The 15,435-nt window shown below is 37.1% G+C and overlaps 1 protein-coding gene across 10 annotated transcripts in view; it reads left to right on the plus strand.

The window, feature by feature from the left end:
* KCNT2 (potassium sodium-activated channel subfamily T member 2) overlaps positions 1-15,435 on the plus strand; it is a 113,935-nt gene that overhangs the window by 52,357 nt on the left and 46,143 nt on the right. For all 10 annotated transcript variants that reach the window (XM_041717910.2, XM_041717909.2, XM_030279389.4 and 7 more), the window contains 4 exons: positions 9,471-9,651; positions 11,718-11,882; positions 13,421-13,557; positions 15,338-15,401. In XM_041717910.2, coding sequence (XP_041573844.2) covers positions 9,471-9,651; positions 11,718-11,882; positions 13,421-13,557; positions 15,338-15,401 — 547 coding nt within the window. The remainder of the gene's footprint in view (positions 1-9,470; positions 9,652-11,717; positions 11,883-13,420; positions 13,558-15,337; positions 15,402-15,435) is intronic.

Here is a 15,435-nt window from a genome sequence, read left to right on the forward strand (position 1 = left end):
TCAAAACAGGTGTCCCAAAGAAAAATTTCTCTGACTTTCAGAGAACTCTTTAAGTATTATAAGTTCCGGATTTTTCACTCAACTAAAACATTTCATTGAAATCATCAGATTTCAATGGAAAGCAGTGTTAACAGTATTGAGGAACAGGAGGAAAATGATGACAGTGAAATCCCAGAGCTTGTTGATCAAACAATTCACAGAGAGTTCAAGGTATACAAGCCCTTTGGCTCATGGCTAAAAAATTTGCTGGGTTTCCAAGCAGGAACTCACACCATAGAGGAGTCTGCTGTGTAATGCATGATAGAATATATTGCTTTTATCTCCTCACAGATTACCTCCTGTAATTTTCACCCCATTACACAACCTCCATTTAACACTTGCCCCCTTTCTGGTGTTTTAGCAAACCTAAGCATTAAGTCAGGTGCTTAATTATATCTTTTTCACAGGCCAGTTGCTTCCCTGGTCACTATCCACAGGGTTGTCTCTAGCTAAGACTGTAGGTCAACAAGGAGGTGACTCTGAAGTAAAAATACCTTTCCAGAAGGAGCACAAACAAGGAAAATTTATTTATGTGGCACACATTTTCATGTGTTCTCCTGGTTTTTTAATAACAATTTATTATGAAATAAAAGAGCCAAAGCATACCATATGAGTATTTAAAAAAACTCTAGGCTATATTTTAGATTACATTACAGTTTCCATACACCTCTTTGTATCTGGCACTCTGCAGTGAGCTTTCATCATGAATCTGCAGACAGTGTTCTAAACAGACAGATTGGGTATATCAGTGCACTTTTCTTGGGTCTGCCCATAAGCCATCCCTTTAAGCAGCTGTGTGGACACTCCCCTTGTAAAGCAGCAGCACAGCAAATGCTTCCATTTGTTCACTGCCTGTTTGAACTGTCTTTGCCTTCAGACTGTCATGGAATGTAGCAGTTACATTGAGGACAAACTAAACACACGTGTAGAGGGTTTACTTTTGTAGCCCAGATCCAGCAAACGTTGCTGGCAAGCTGCAGAGTTCTCTCTGTAATTATTGGCCAGATTTTCTATTTCTAATGTTGACAGGGAGGTTACAGATCTGACAGTAGCTGGTGGCCTTTGTTCCTTCCTGTATGGGTGGCCTCACTGACAGAGGTACCAACACTTAGTACACCTAGGCATATGAAAGAAGCTTAAATGATGCCAAATTTGTGCATGTAACAGCCAAAATATTGAAGGGGAACACTTACCGTGAGAACAAAGACCACTGATGAGTTAGTGTTTTCATAGGGCATCTTGAAATGCAAGCAATGTACACCACTATCCTCATGTGATCTGACTACAGCCTTTTATCTTAAACACTCTTTCTATATTTATAGTTTCCATAAGGGAGGACAATAGAAAGTTTCTCATTACCCAAAGCCTCTGGAAATTTAAGCTGGAAAGGAAAATACCACTTGTGAGCTTTCCAAAGGGCTGCATGCCTCATGGCTGTGGTTAAAGGGGTAAAACAAGAGGCAGTTGATTTGAGTCACTTGCAAGTTTTAGACTACTCCAGTCTGTATTTGCTACTGGTTTGAGTTCCACAGGATAAGTACTGCAAGAAAGTCCATTCTTCCTGAATATTACGTATCTATTTTCTAAGAAATTATTTTTTCTTTATGGTGCTAGCAACCATAAAATGTTGCAGCTGAAGCGAGCTAATTTGGCTTGTCCTGAAGCAGTTGTTTCAATAGCAGCAATGAAAGCAGCAAAAAGAAGTTGCACTCAAAGTGCAGACAGATGAAGGGCTGTCAAGGAGATGTAAAAATGGATGTCAGTGTAAGGAAGATCCATGAATATCCTTAAAAATCAAATGAAAATGCAAAAATCTGATATGAGAATTTTGACTCAACAATAAAATTAAATGCATTTGTCATTAAAATATGCCATGACTTGAGTTAGGTTGAAGATTAACAAAAGGTTTCTGTCAGTAGCTCACAGAATATTCTGCACATTAGTTTCACTTTTTCTTATGCATATTTAACAAATACTCAGATAATGAATCTTTCAATTGTTAGTTCAGTTTGATTGAGGTAGTGTGGGTGGTTTGCATAACAACTGTTACACCATAAGAGTGTTTCAAAACTATTGCAAGAAACATTAAACATGATGTTCTAAAGCATAACATATCGGGTGTATTAAATTAGAGGTTTGCATTTGAATTTTCCAGCAGAACACATAAAATATTTGAATATTATAAATAGATTACTTAATTATTCTTCCCAAGGAAGGATAGGTATAGAGTGTCACCTAATTCTGTGGCACTCTGCAGGTGAGGGGTATCTGGTGGTTCAGTAGTGACTGCATGATTCTGTTTCCTGAGTAGTTCCTGACTCCTTGTGTGAGCAGACTGGAACCTCAGGCTCCAGCTCTTGGGTGCCACAGTGGTGACACACTGAAGCTGGGCTGCCAAAATTTAGTTTGTTTACCATCAAAGGTCTGGGGCAGACTGAAAGCACACACAAATACAGGCGCTCCTTTGAGCTTAGAGGCTGAAGTGTGGACAGACCTGCCTGTGGAAACACACTGAGCTGAAGGCTGCCCACAGAGGGACCCTGCTTGTGCAGTCTCAATGACCAGAGCTCTGTAATTGCAGCTCCACTTCTGATCTCACTAAAGGCAGCACAGGAGTAGAAAGGTTCTCACTCAGATTCAACAAATATTTATATACACTTGGTCATTTCATAATACCCTATTCTGCTTAACAAGATGTTCTGCAGTTGCTGGAAGTCACATGTGTTCCTAGGAGGAGAGTTTATTTTTATAAGTTAAGCTTTTGCAACCATTAGCTGCATATAATGTTCTGATCTTTGGGGAAGGAAAATGCTTATGAAGGACACCATGGGTAAGTAATAATCATGTCATCAAACATCATTATTTGGGATAAAGATAAAATTGGAACAAACAAAAATGACCTTTCCATCTGAAGAAAGGGTCCAAATTAATTTCTGACATGGTGGCATTGTTGTGTAGTGAAAGTAAATTCATTGCACTTACCTCAGCTTGTGTTCCAAGTCCCAAAGAACCAAAAAGTTTGATTCAAAGCTTGTTGAATTAATCCAAATCTTGCCCTTCCCTATTGTGATTCTGGAAAAAAAAAAAAAAAAAAAAGGGACAGTGTTGTATGAAAATGAATGCTGGCCTCTGAAAAAACCTATCTGGACAAATAGAAAGATTTATGTTGAACTGTCTGATGAAGAGGCATTAGATTTGCAAAAATGTCTGAGATTGTTACAACTTTTGTCCTTTAATATTGAGAAACCACAATATCCAGTATCTGTTTAGTCCTGTCAGGGAATACCTTGCAGCTGATCTACTGCATTAGTTAGATCAGGTGTTGCCAACTAAGAACAGCAAGGGAATTTCTCTGCCAATTTACTTTAAAGGCAGCATGACAACCTTCATCTTTCCAGTCAGCAGTTCTCCCTCATTTCTTTCACTGTCTTGTATGCAATTATTATTTTCTATGTCCTGTAATTAAGTAATTCGTTACAGCTTTAAAGCCTTTTATGTGGAATGTAAGGTGAAAATAGCATCTTCTCATTGTCATGCTTAAATTTGATATACTTTACATGATACATTGTTCCAAATTCTGCCATACTAACTTTATGAAAATTGTACATCTACTTAAACTAGTGGGGTTTTTTTTTCTATTTTAATATTGTTTATGGAAAACTGCTTTTAGAAAATACATTAGAAAAAACCCACTGATTTTAAAAAAGACCTGAGAAGAGGCACAAGGCTTGGAAAGAATTGAAGCATTTGGTTTTTAGTAAGTTAAAACCTCATCTTCAGGGCTTTTGGATGTGATTAACATTTTATTATTGGTCAGAGTATTTTGTGATTGTTGCTTCACTCTCTTACTTGCTGCAGTTTCTGCTCATCCTTTGTTCTTTTTGTTTGCCTCTTCATTATTTACACAAAAGAATCAGGGTTTCTGTCAGAAAGCATCAGGTTTTTGGGTCACAGGTAGGGTGATTACCAACACTTTCACATTCTGCATGTATTGTCACTCAGAAGTCAACAGACAATATTTCCATATGCATCTGATACAGGAATGAAAAAGAAATGCACTTTAATGTTACTCGAGTTATATTAGTATTCAGCCCGGAGTTTGTGAAAATTGCACGTCTAATGATTCTATGAATACTAAATCTCCACACTGAGAATTGCTGTTCCATAATGTCTAATTCTAAAATGTGGGACAAAACTGCATCTGGCTCTACATGATGTTCTAGAGAAGACTGAACACCCCACAGAGTCAATTTCTAGTATGAAAAACTGTTTTCCTCTGTAAAAAGCAGGGCATTCTCCAAATATAGCATTAGTCCCAGCACCATTTTCATTTCAAGGATTTAAGACTGGCACCAGCTTAATATTATAACATCTTTGGCAAGTAGTGAGCACCTTTTGCCAATTTTAAGCAAGACCTCTATACATTTATCAGACTTTTATGAGATATCTTCCAGAGTGAGACTGAAGAATAAACTGTTCTATAGGCACATTTCATTTTGGTGTAGAGATTGAGGAAGTTTCCTTAAGAAGTTACAGTCAGTATAGAGGTAAAATATGTCTCAAATGCTTGTCAGTATTTCCTGGAAAGTCACCATGGTCCTTTTCTTCAGTATTTCACTGTATTTGTACTTTACCCATGAATATTTGCTGGAGTTAGTGGTCTGTCAACAATTTTGTTGACTGATAGTTCATTCCAATTTTTCTCATAAAGAAAAAAGAAAAAATCTATGATAGTAGGCTCATAAATTGTTGAAATAACATTAACAACAATTGGGAGTATAGGACAATCAAATAATGAAAGTTTAATTTTCAATTTTTCCTAGCATCACAGTTCTCTGGTAGGATATGAGGAAATAGTTTAGAGTTTTAGATGTGAGAAACTACTGAGGACATTTGCTTAAGCAGGATTGCCACTCTTGTGAGTTATTTCAGGTGTAGGTTCTGTAGTACAGAAGCACTGAGCCTTTGCCACAGAATCACACTGAACTGATGAAATGAATCCATGTTGATTTCAACACATTCATTGGCTATTCCCTTCAGCCAGCTGCTGCAAACATGGCAAAGTAATTACACAAGGTGGAGCTCAAAGGTACAGCTCCAAAAAGTGCTGGCCTAATCCTCAGCACACAGAAGCAGTTCTGACTTTTGGCTCAGCCCCTGGTGCATTATTTTAGACCTGTATGTGTAAACGATAATTTTCTATAGAAGCGAAAATGTAGAAATCAGATTAATTTGTCAATGCTGACAAATGAAAATATAAATTGATACCAAATAGACTCTAAAAAATTGGTTATAAATAAGGATAGTTAATGTACAGTATTTGCAAAATACCATCCAAATGGTTCTTGTTACATCCATTTCTGTGACATACTTCTGCAACATGATAAAAGCTGTCTCGGGGATTATTTTACTCTGCAGGATTTATTTCTGTAGTACATGTAGAGACAGCTTATTTACAAGCAGGAGTTAGTTTTGGCACATAAGATACTCAAGCAAACAAAGATTCCTGGAACTAGAAAGAAAGCTTCCAGTAAAACAGAGACCGAACTCTCAAAAGTTCAAATAATACCCAAACTAAACATTACTAATCTTCAGAGATTACATGTTATTCTCTTTACTTTTTGTTTTTCAAGTGCAGTGGTATCAGAGTGTTTGGAAAGATACTTCTGTCCTCTGGATGTTTGTAATACATTTTCTGATACCACTTTTGCTTCGGCAGATGCTTAGTTTGGCTTTCTGTGGGTTTTTTTAGAAATACTAAATCTCCTCTGCATTGAAGCAATTATGTTTTGAAAAAAAAAACCAAAACAAAACAAATTTGTGCTGAATTGTGAGTGCCTCCCTTAGATCCATTGTGAAAAGATGGAATTCTTCCTGAATTCACAGGAGTCCTAAAATTGGCATAGAAGGTGCTGAATTTGCCTTATGTTTAACTGGGGACTGTCTGTGTACTGATTATTACAGTGGTTTATTTTCTTCACAAAAACAAGTAGGTGTTAGCATTGCCTTTACTGTAAATTCCTTTCCTGCTTGAAATGATTTTGTTTATCCAAGGATGACTAAATAAATTACTTATCTTCAGGAGATGAAAGAGGAAGAGGAAACAAACAAAGAGGTAAAAATATCACCAAAATATCAAAACAGGCAAAATATGAAGTCTGAATTACTGCACATTTCATAATGTCAGGAAACATAAGACAGCAGCCAAGAACATATATATTTTTACATGCAGAATTTATGCTAAAAGTAACGATTAACACTTCATTTCTGAAAAAGAAAGCTGATACTATTCATCTAAAGAATTGGGATGTATTAAAAGATGTCAATGAGTTCTGGGGAATGGAATAACTAATCCATGTGGACTTGGCTTCTTGGGCATCCACTGATGTTCCACTGTGCACTCTCTGTGGTGTAATCAGGTAATTCCCAGACAGATGGGAATGTGCTATCAGTGCTGAGTAACATTTCTCCAAAGGCATAGTTGGTGAGCTGAAAGTGTAATATTCTTGGGAGAGTAGTCACAGAGGTAATATTTTAATTTTTAATTAGACTCCCTTAAAGCTGTCTCTTTGAAAATCAGTTTTTCCCTGCATTTTGTGCTCTCTGGCTCCAGTAAAGACAAACAGCAGAGCACCAAAACTCCCAGACTTGGTAACCTGATTTTGGATTTATCATTCCCATGTATGCAGGCTGAGGGCTTCAAGTGCAGTTTGGCAGAACTGCAAAGGAGGTGCAAATAATTTTGAGGAAATAAATGAATTTGATCAGCAAGTTGTTAAAAAAGCTGAATTTCTTCTTCAGCAAAGATGCAGCTCCCTTTTCTTGCTGACTTTAATATTGTTAACTAAATGTGGGAAGCTCTGGCTCATGCCCACTGAGTTCAATGAGAAACATCTCAAATTCACAACATTTTGGATCAGGCACATTAATTTGATGGAAGAAAAATGAATACACAGACCTTTAAGGGGGTAAAGCTGATCAAATGAAATCTTGATCTCACTAAATTCAACGGGAATTCTATTGTTCACTTGGAAAAGGTTGAAATGGTTCATGGTATATTATGTTATTTCAATTCAACTAAAGTATGATTGGGTGGGCAGGCTATGGAAATCTTAATAATAACAACAACAATAATTCCTGAATTTTCCTGAATTTTCCTATTATCAAGCTATTGAAAAAGGTTAAGGTTTTACAAAAAAAGCAAGAAATAAAAAACCAATTCTAATTCCTTGAAAATTAGGAAAAAAACAGCCTGATGGCACAAATTTTTATATTTTAATCCATCCTGTCACTTACAAGGAGTAAAGCTGACCCTTTTGCATTTACAAACACCAAGCAATTTCACAGGTATGAGCACCAGAAAAAAGACATTTCTACCAATGATAGGCTCATGCATTAAGGTTCACTACAACCCCATCTACAGATATTTAATCTGCTGAGGGCAATGGTGTAGTAGTCCTGTTGGAGGGGAACAATATCCCTGGCTCAGTGTAACTTGCTTTTCTGGCCCTTATGAGCTTAATTCCTGAAATTAAGGTTATGCATTTCTGGGATATATCCACAAAAGGCAACTAGAGAGAAGAAAATGCACACAGGTGAGTAGGAATAATAAAAATGAAGAATTTAAAATCCATCTGCATTCTGCTTTTAAAACTACATGTAACTTATGTGAATATTGATATTAAAATAGCTCAATTTTCCATGCTTCAGTGCCTTTACAATATACTTCATTATTTCATATTAAAACTAGAAAAGCCTTTTGAGAAACTTCCTTGTCTGAGACCAAAAGAAAGCTTCATTAGCATAATTACTTACATTCCTTCTGTTAGTATTTTCAGGGATAAAAATATAATTATCCTTTTACTAAAAAAAGGACCAAAAAAAAACCCCAGCAAAACTGTGAACACAGTGAAATAATGGAAGATCTGGATTACAACTCCAGTGAAAAATGTGGGATGAACTGGATAGGAATATAAATATCAATTCTGACTGAAGTATGAAACTTAGGCAAACAACAGGGAAAAAAAACCAACCCTTTTTAGAACATTTTGAGATGTGTGAAAACTACAAATGCTAGAACTGTGAAAAGGAAACAGGGAATTTGATCCATATGTTCTGGAAATGCCACTGCCCACAGCTAAATTATATTTGGAGAACAGAACAGAGAAAAGAAGAACAACTGCTAACACTGTTATAAACACAGGGTCTCCCTGGTGATGCAAAGGTCTTTCCATGGCAGATATTAATGAAGGACCCTTACCATCTGGATACCATATATGAAGAAATAATATTTAGTATGTTCTAGAATAATTACTGAGGAATATGATTTATTAATTATTTATCTAATTCTCTGAGGAGAAATCATCCTGCTAGCTCCAAGGGGAAAAAGTGCTGCTCAGGGTGGTTCACACATTGGGGTTTTTATACATAGTTGAATATAATTTAAAAGCCTGAACTGAACTAAGTAATTCCACTGTATCAGAGAAGATCATATTTTAAGCTTGGGAAACAATTTGCCGTGCTACGTATTTACAAAGTGAAATATTTTTGAAATTTGCAGTGTTTGAAATAGCAGGATGACCTGGGGAGAGATTCCGTTACAGATTCTGTTACCAAAAGCACATCCTGCTGATTCCAAGAAAAATAATTGCCAGTTAGCTTGGGCTGCTGTTTACTTCTTCTCAGGAATGTGTGACTGGAAGGGGTGAACTCCACTTGCTCTGCTATTGCAGACCCAGCCAAGCCCCGTATTTCTACTCTGTACTTCCATTGAGCAGAAACTCACCAATTGTCACCTCCCACTTCCTACCTGAAGGCTGACCTGGATGCTCTTTCCTCTGATAATTCAGTAGTCTGCAGTTCCCACGTTCACTTCATTCCAGACAGTCGGTGCCCACTTGTACAACAGAAGCCTCCCAATGTGCAAGGTGTGCTCTCAGAACTGGTTCACATCAGTAACTTTGCCACAGAAAGGGCCAGAGACCAACACAGAGACAGATTTACAGAAAGCTGTATGTGCACTTTTCTTGGCCACGGCAGCAAACCTCCCTGAAAAAGTTGAAACATATCTATAAAAAATGTTGAATGGTGGCAGCTCTATACCATCTGTTTTGTTCTGGTTTAGAAAGGAATTGCATCAATCCATGATGTTCTATATACCACCTCTCCTTCACAACAGCCAATAAGCAAAACCTAGCAACAGTTGTGCCTATCATATTAGAATAATTAAAAATGTGTTTCTTTTATTACAAATGACACTTGAAAAATGTAACAATGTAGCTCTTCTGGTTTGATACTAATTTTTACTTTTCTTTGAAAAAAATGTTTTTGCTAAGCAATTTATGAATTCTGAAAATAGTTCTCTGCAAGTATAATCACCAAGCTTGAACAGTTTTTATTTTTCATGTCTTTATTCATTCTTTTCTACGTAGTATTTGTGGAATTCAGCATCTGGAACGAGCAGGAAACAGGTTGACTCTCTTTGACTCCCTTTATTTCTGCATAGTGACATTTTCTACTGTGGGCTTTGGGGATGTTACACCCAAGATATGGCCTTCAAAGCTGCTTGTTGTCATTATGATCTGTGTTGCTCTTGTGGTGTTGCCCATACAGGTAAACGTGGATTCTTTTTTTCTCTTTAGAATTGTTTTTGAAACCAAGGAACAATAACTGAAATAATAACTTAACAATAATTTACTGTTACTATTATTATTGCATGGAAAATGTCAGAAAAAAGAACTATCTATCTCTTCTATTGTGTTTTTTTTTTCTTTTTTCTTGTATGTTCTCCTATACTCTAGATTTATACTAAAAAACAGGGCACTGATAATAATTTTCAGGTGCTGATGAAAGTTTTCTGCACCAGTCATGTACCACAGAGGCCTTCCTTTATCCTGAGATATGGGTTTGTTATTAATGGAGCAATTACAAAAAAACCCCACAACAGTAGCCAGCACTTTCTTTATGAGTACAGCTTTTCCTCTGCAGGCTCTCCCTGTTTCTAATCTTGGTTGTCTCCACTTCCTCTCTTACTCTTACAGTTCAGTGCTAACTTGAAAAAATCTCATTAAATCTGCAACTCAAGCAAATTGGGTTCACAGCTGTGTATGGAACACATGCACACAGAGCCAGCAGCACAGTTAGGAATTTTTCATGCCTGCCTAAGTGTAGGACTTCTAACAGTTTCAACAGGGAAAGAGCAATTTATGAAAATCCAAGTACTTCAAGGAGTCAGTCAGCTTTATTAAATTTGTACCAAGCATTTTCCAGCTCATTAGGTGAGGCTGGATGGCAGAGACCCTGAGGTTACATGGGAAACCCTGCCAGGATGTTCACTGTTGCACACGTGGTGATCACCCAGCCCTTGTGCCAGAAAAAGAGGATGTGGGGAGACACTCTGTTTTTATCAAAGCTTACAGCAGACCTGCTAGACCATGAAGCTCCAAAGTTTCTCACACAGCCATAGTTTCCTCTGCTTCTTTGGCAGAGAGCTAAAGCTCAGTGTGGGCAGACAACACATAAACCCTGGGAGGGTGGAAGCTCAAGCTTTCAGCATTAATTTTCTTGAAGTTATTTAACACTCTAATTAAATATTGAATGTATGTATTCATAGCCATATGCACCCCTACAATTATATTCTCACTCCGTGAAAAATTAGTAAAATATATATTCTGCTGAAAACTAAAATGTGCTCTGTTTAAGAAATTTGAAATTTCCTGGGACATGCACATTTCATCCTTAAGGTGGTTCTGATAAATACTTCAGGCCCGAGAGCTCCACAGGAGCAGTAAATAACCTAGAATCTACTGGAATTTCACATAAATTTACCATTATTAGCTGCTTTATTTTATGCCTTTGTAGTGATAATGGGGCTTCTTATAGTTTTCCATACACATAATGGAGTGGGAGGCATTTTCTCCTGAGCCCTGCAATGAAATGAAATCAGTTATTATTCACGATCCAGCCTCTCCATCAGTGAAATGTGGAGGAGAAAAAGATGCTATCACACAGCCATACAGTTAAATTGATCTCAGTATTAAGCATGTCTTACTTACAAGAATCTTTGAACTGGTATTTGTATGTTTCTTTGCAAACTGTTATAGTATTTTCATACCTGCATATGTTGTTCAGCTGACAAAGGCAAACTTGCTGTATTAGCAGCTGCTGTGTATTGAAGTTGTATCTAAAATTATAAGGCAGATAAGAGAGTTTACAGAACATCACCTTCAGAACATTATAAAATCTCTGGGAAGAGTTACTGCCAAACTAAGAAAAAATGGTGCCTCTTTCCAAGTATATTCACGTATCTGTGTGAAAATTAACCTTTCATACGAGGAAAGCAATTAGGTCACAATACTAGAAAAAGACAGCTCAGAGGCATAAAATACTTAAAGGAATAAGGTACCAGCCTTCATTATTTTCTAAACTCCTGTGATTTAGTGTATTCCCATGGTATTTTAATGAATTTTCACTGCTGTTTGTGTGTGTTAGATTCTGGCACTATTGCTGTGGTTTGTGATCACCATATTAGAGAACATTTTACAAAGAAAAATATACTGGGGCTAAGGGCAGCTTTTCATAGGGGCATGAGATGAGCAATGCAACATTGCCAAGTCATTATAGAATTGTAATGCTCACCTACTGGTCTCTATTTCACTGACAATCAGCATCTCTTGCAGTTTGAACAGCTGGCATATTTGTGGATGGAGAGGCAAAAGTCCGGAGGAAACTACAGCAGATACAGAGCTCAGACAGAAAAACACGTTGTGCTGTGTGTGAGCTCTCTGAAGATTGACTTACTCATGGATTTCCTAAATGAGTTCTATGCCCACCCCAGACTGCAGGTACTGAGAATGGAAAAAAAACCCAAACAAATAAACCCCTCAAAACATTTTGTTTGTTGTTTTGGTTTTTGTTTTTTGTTTGTTTGTTTTAAAAAAGGTTTCTGAAATTGTTTTTAATTTGTAAAACTGATTTTGGGAAGAGATAGGTGAATTGGGAATTTATACCTGCAGTAAGAAGTTGAGATACAGAGTTTGGAGGCATTTTAAATTGAGGTATTGAGGGGAAAAGACTAAATAGGTAGAATTAGTGTCTTGTTTAATTGTGTCATACTTTTTAGAAACAGGTATTTCTATGCAAACTCCTTAGATTCTACCCTAAGACAGAAAATAACTGAAAGCTATTAAATTTATTTTTTCCCATTGTTTTGGGACTGGATCCTCCAAAATTCCTCACAATTAAAAGCATCCTTTGGTTTTCATGTTTTGCTTTGTTTTTTGCCAGCGTTAGAAATCAGAATTGGTCAGGTTGGAAGGCACCACTGGGGATCATGTGGTCCAACCTCCCTGCTCAGGCAGGGTCACCCTAGAGCACATTGTACAGGATTGCAGAGATAAGATCCTCTTGGAATTGTGGAAATTAATTAAAAAAAATCATGTACTTTAAAGGACAAAGATGTTGACAGAATACACAGATTTTGTTAAGTGTGCACATATTCCCTAGGTAATGCAGACTTGTCACATGGCTTATTTGGAACACCTAGATGCTTATTTCCATGAGATATCAATTTGGATTTATTATCGTTGTCTTTGCTACAGACTCTCCCTTTTAGTAAACCTTCTCTGTGTCTTTTACTAAGTTACCTGTGGTATCATGCTTCATTAAATACTGCAAGAATCACACAAATACAACCCTCAAATGACTGAGCAGCAATTTGCCAAATCCCAAATCCAAAATATTCCCCAAAACAATTAGCTAGTAAGAGGCATAAGCAATTGCACAAAGAAATCCAGTCCTTTATAGATACAAGCAGAAATTGAAATGCAACATTTTGTTAACTAAGCTGAAGAATGAGTCAGGCTCTGTGATACACTGGAAACAAAGAAGAAAAGCTCTAATACTACACAGGTAGCTTAAAAGGGTTTATATACATTCACTTCACAGCTGAAATTGAGTTGGACTTAATGATCTTGGAGATCTTTTCCAGCTTTAATGTTTCTGTGCACTGAGAGGCTGAAGGATACAGATGCTGTACTGCATCCAGTGCCATTTTCCTCTCTGCAGAAATCTCTGTGTTGCAGAAAGGAAGATTTCTGTGACCAGCCTGGCCTAAGCTCTCACTCTCGTCTCCCACATTCCATTTATCCCTCCTTTTCATTTGCACACTTAAGGATCCTTCAAACCATCCTTGCTTTTTCTTTTCCAAGTAGCACAGGAAGCAGTTTGGATTGGCCCATTAATTTGAAGGGGAAATTTTGAGGAAATAAATTCTGCCTGTCAGCGTCTTATCCAAGACATTTTTGACATCTCAAGTCACTGTTGACTCATTCTCCAGCAACATTAACCATTACTATTTCCCCTTTTTTTTCTATTTTGACAGGACTATTATGTGGTTATTTTGTGTCCTACGGAGATGGATGCTCAGGTCCGAAGGGTGTTACAAATCCCAATGTGGTCCCAAAGAGTTATCTACCTGCAAGGCTCAGCCCTAAAAGATCAAGACCTATTGAGAGCTAAGTAGGCAAATATTGACCATTCTTTTTTACTTTTTCATTCATGCTGTTTGATAAATAACTTTAACAAGCAACAAAAGCTGTGCTAGAAGGAAAGCCATGTTTATTTAGAAGGCGAAGCAAAGCTCTTTGATAGAACTTGTTTTCCTTAATATCTGAAATATTGAACCCAATATACAGTTTTGTTTTTTTAAGTTCAGCCAGTTTTTAAGCAGCTGTTCTGCTATACATACCTGAACTCTTCAGGGCCCTCCTCTTAGCACATACTTCCACCACTTCTAAGAGATGCTCTCTGCCAATTAATAGTGAATGACATTTATCAAAACACATCAGTCAAGTACAGTTCCTCACACACACCAGTGAGGCTCAATCAGTTGAGCTGCAAAGGAATTCACAGTGGAATTCATGCAGAAGGGTCATCTCTTTAAACTCTCCAAAGAGAGGGAAAGGTGATTCCTAGCAAATAACTGATTTAACTCATCTGCATTGCTCTGTGTTGTAGATAACTAAAATTAAGCCATTACTTGTCTGGCTATTTGTGTCATTCTTTACCTGAGGAGAGTTATTTCCAAGAATCTCATCTGTGAGAAGCTTCATTTACATTCTCAGACTTCTGCCACTGAAAAAACATTTTTTAAAATTTGACAAGACAAGAAAGCTTTGTTCAGGATTAGAAATTTTCTTTTGGAGAGATCCTTTCTTTTTTTTCTTTTTGCTTTCTTGCTGATTTCAAGAAGGAATTCATATGTGGATTTAGCTGACATTTGTTCTACACATTACAAGAATTAAAATTAGGCTGTTCCCTAAATATAATCTTGAATTTCACTTATAATAACCTAGGTAGTCAGCTATGGAACTGTGCTTTTTCCTGCAGAACATGTAATTGAATGTACCTGTCACAGAATAATTTTCAACCTCTCCTGAGGGAAGAAGCATAGTGGGAATTTATTAGAACCAAGTACCCAGTACCCGAGATGTTTGGTGTATTTCTTTTTAATGAGAACATAATGTACCGAGGAGCTTACAAGGCACATGATAAAATTCTTCTAATAAATAAAGTTATGTTTACCAACAACAACAAAATAATCAAGAAGGGTCTCATTATCAAAATGTTCACATATTTTATATGTGAACCAATGTCAAAATAACACGATAAAGGTAACACCAAAAAGTAAAGGAATACCAACAGTTGGGTGACTGCATCAGTACTGAATAGCCAATTAACAAGACTACATTTTTGCAACAAAATCTCATCTAATTTTATTGCATTTTCTTTCCTGAAACTTTGGTAAAGACCCTGTCTTCCCAGGATTACTCCCTTTGCTTAGCTGAAATTACTCATAGAGCTCCCATGATTTCTTCTAATCAAAGACATAGTGAACTAGAATAGTTCATTTAATGCATATGTACACAGAAATGGCTGTCATTTATGCCAAACACATTATTCATGTACATCTACTGAACTTTCTGCTCTCACTAGGCAAGACAAGTCTATTATCTGCCCCCTCTTGTTCATTCTTACCACTAACGACTTGTGCATATTGCACTCAACACACCAGGCAGACTGGTGCTGTTTATTCACTTTCCATATTCATGACAGATAAATACTTTGTAAATTAAGGTTGAGGCCACTCTGCTTTTACTACTTGGACACAGCTTTTACTGTCATCAGTGTAAGAACTGAGAACAGACTCAAATTTGTGTTCTGTTTCTCTGTGCATGACTCTGACTGTGAGACACGAGTACCTGCTTGAGCTGTGACAGGTTTGTCTCCTCTCTTCCAGGATGGACAATGCTGAAGCCTGTTTCATCCTGAGCAGCCGCTGTGAGGTGGACAGGACAGCAGCTGTAAGTTGGGGAAGGAAAAATGAGAGGATGGAAA

This window comes from Taeniopygia guttata, chromosome 8 (assembly GCF_048771995.1).
Source record: "Taeniopygia guttata chromosome 8, bTaeGut7.mat, whole genome shotgun sequence".
Classification (NCBI taxonomy): Eukaryota; Metazoa; Chordata; class Aves; order Passeriformes; family Estrildidae; genus Taeniopygia; species Taeniopygia guttata.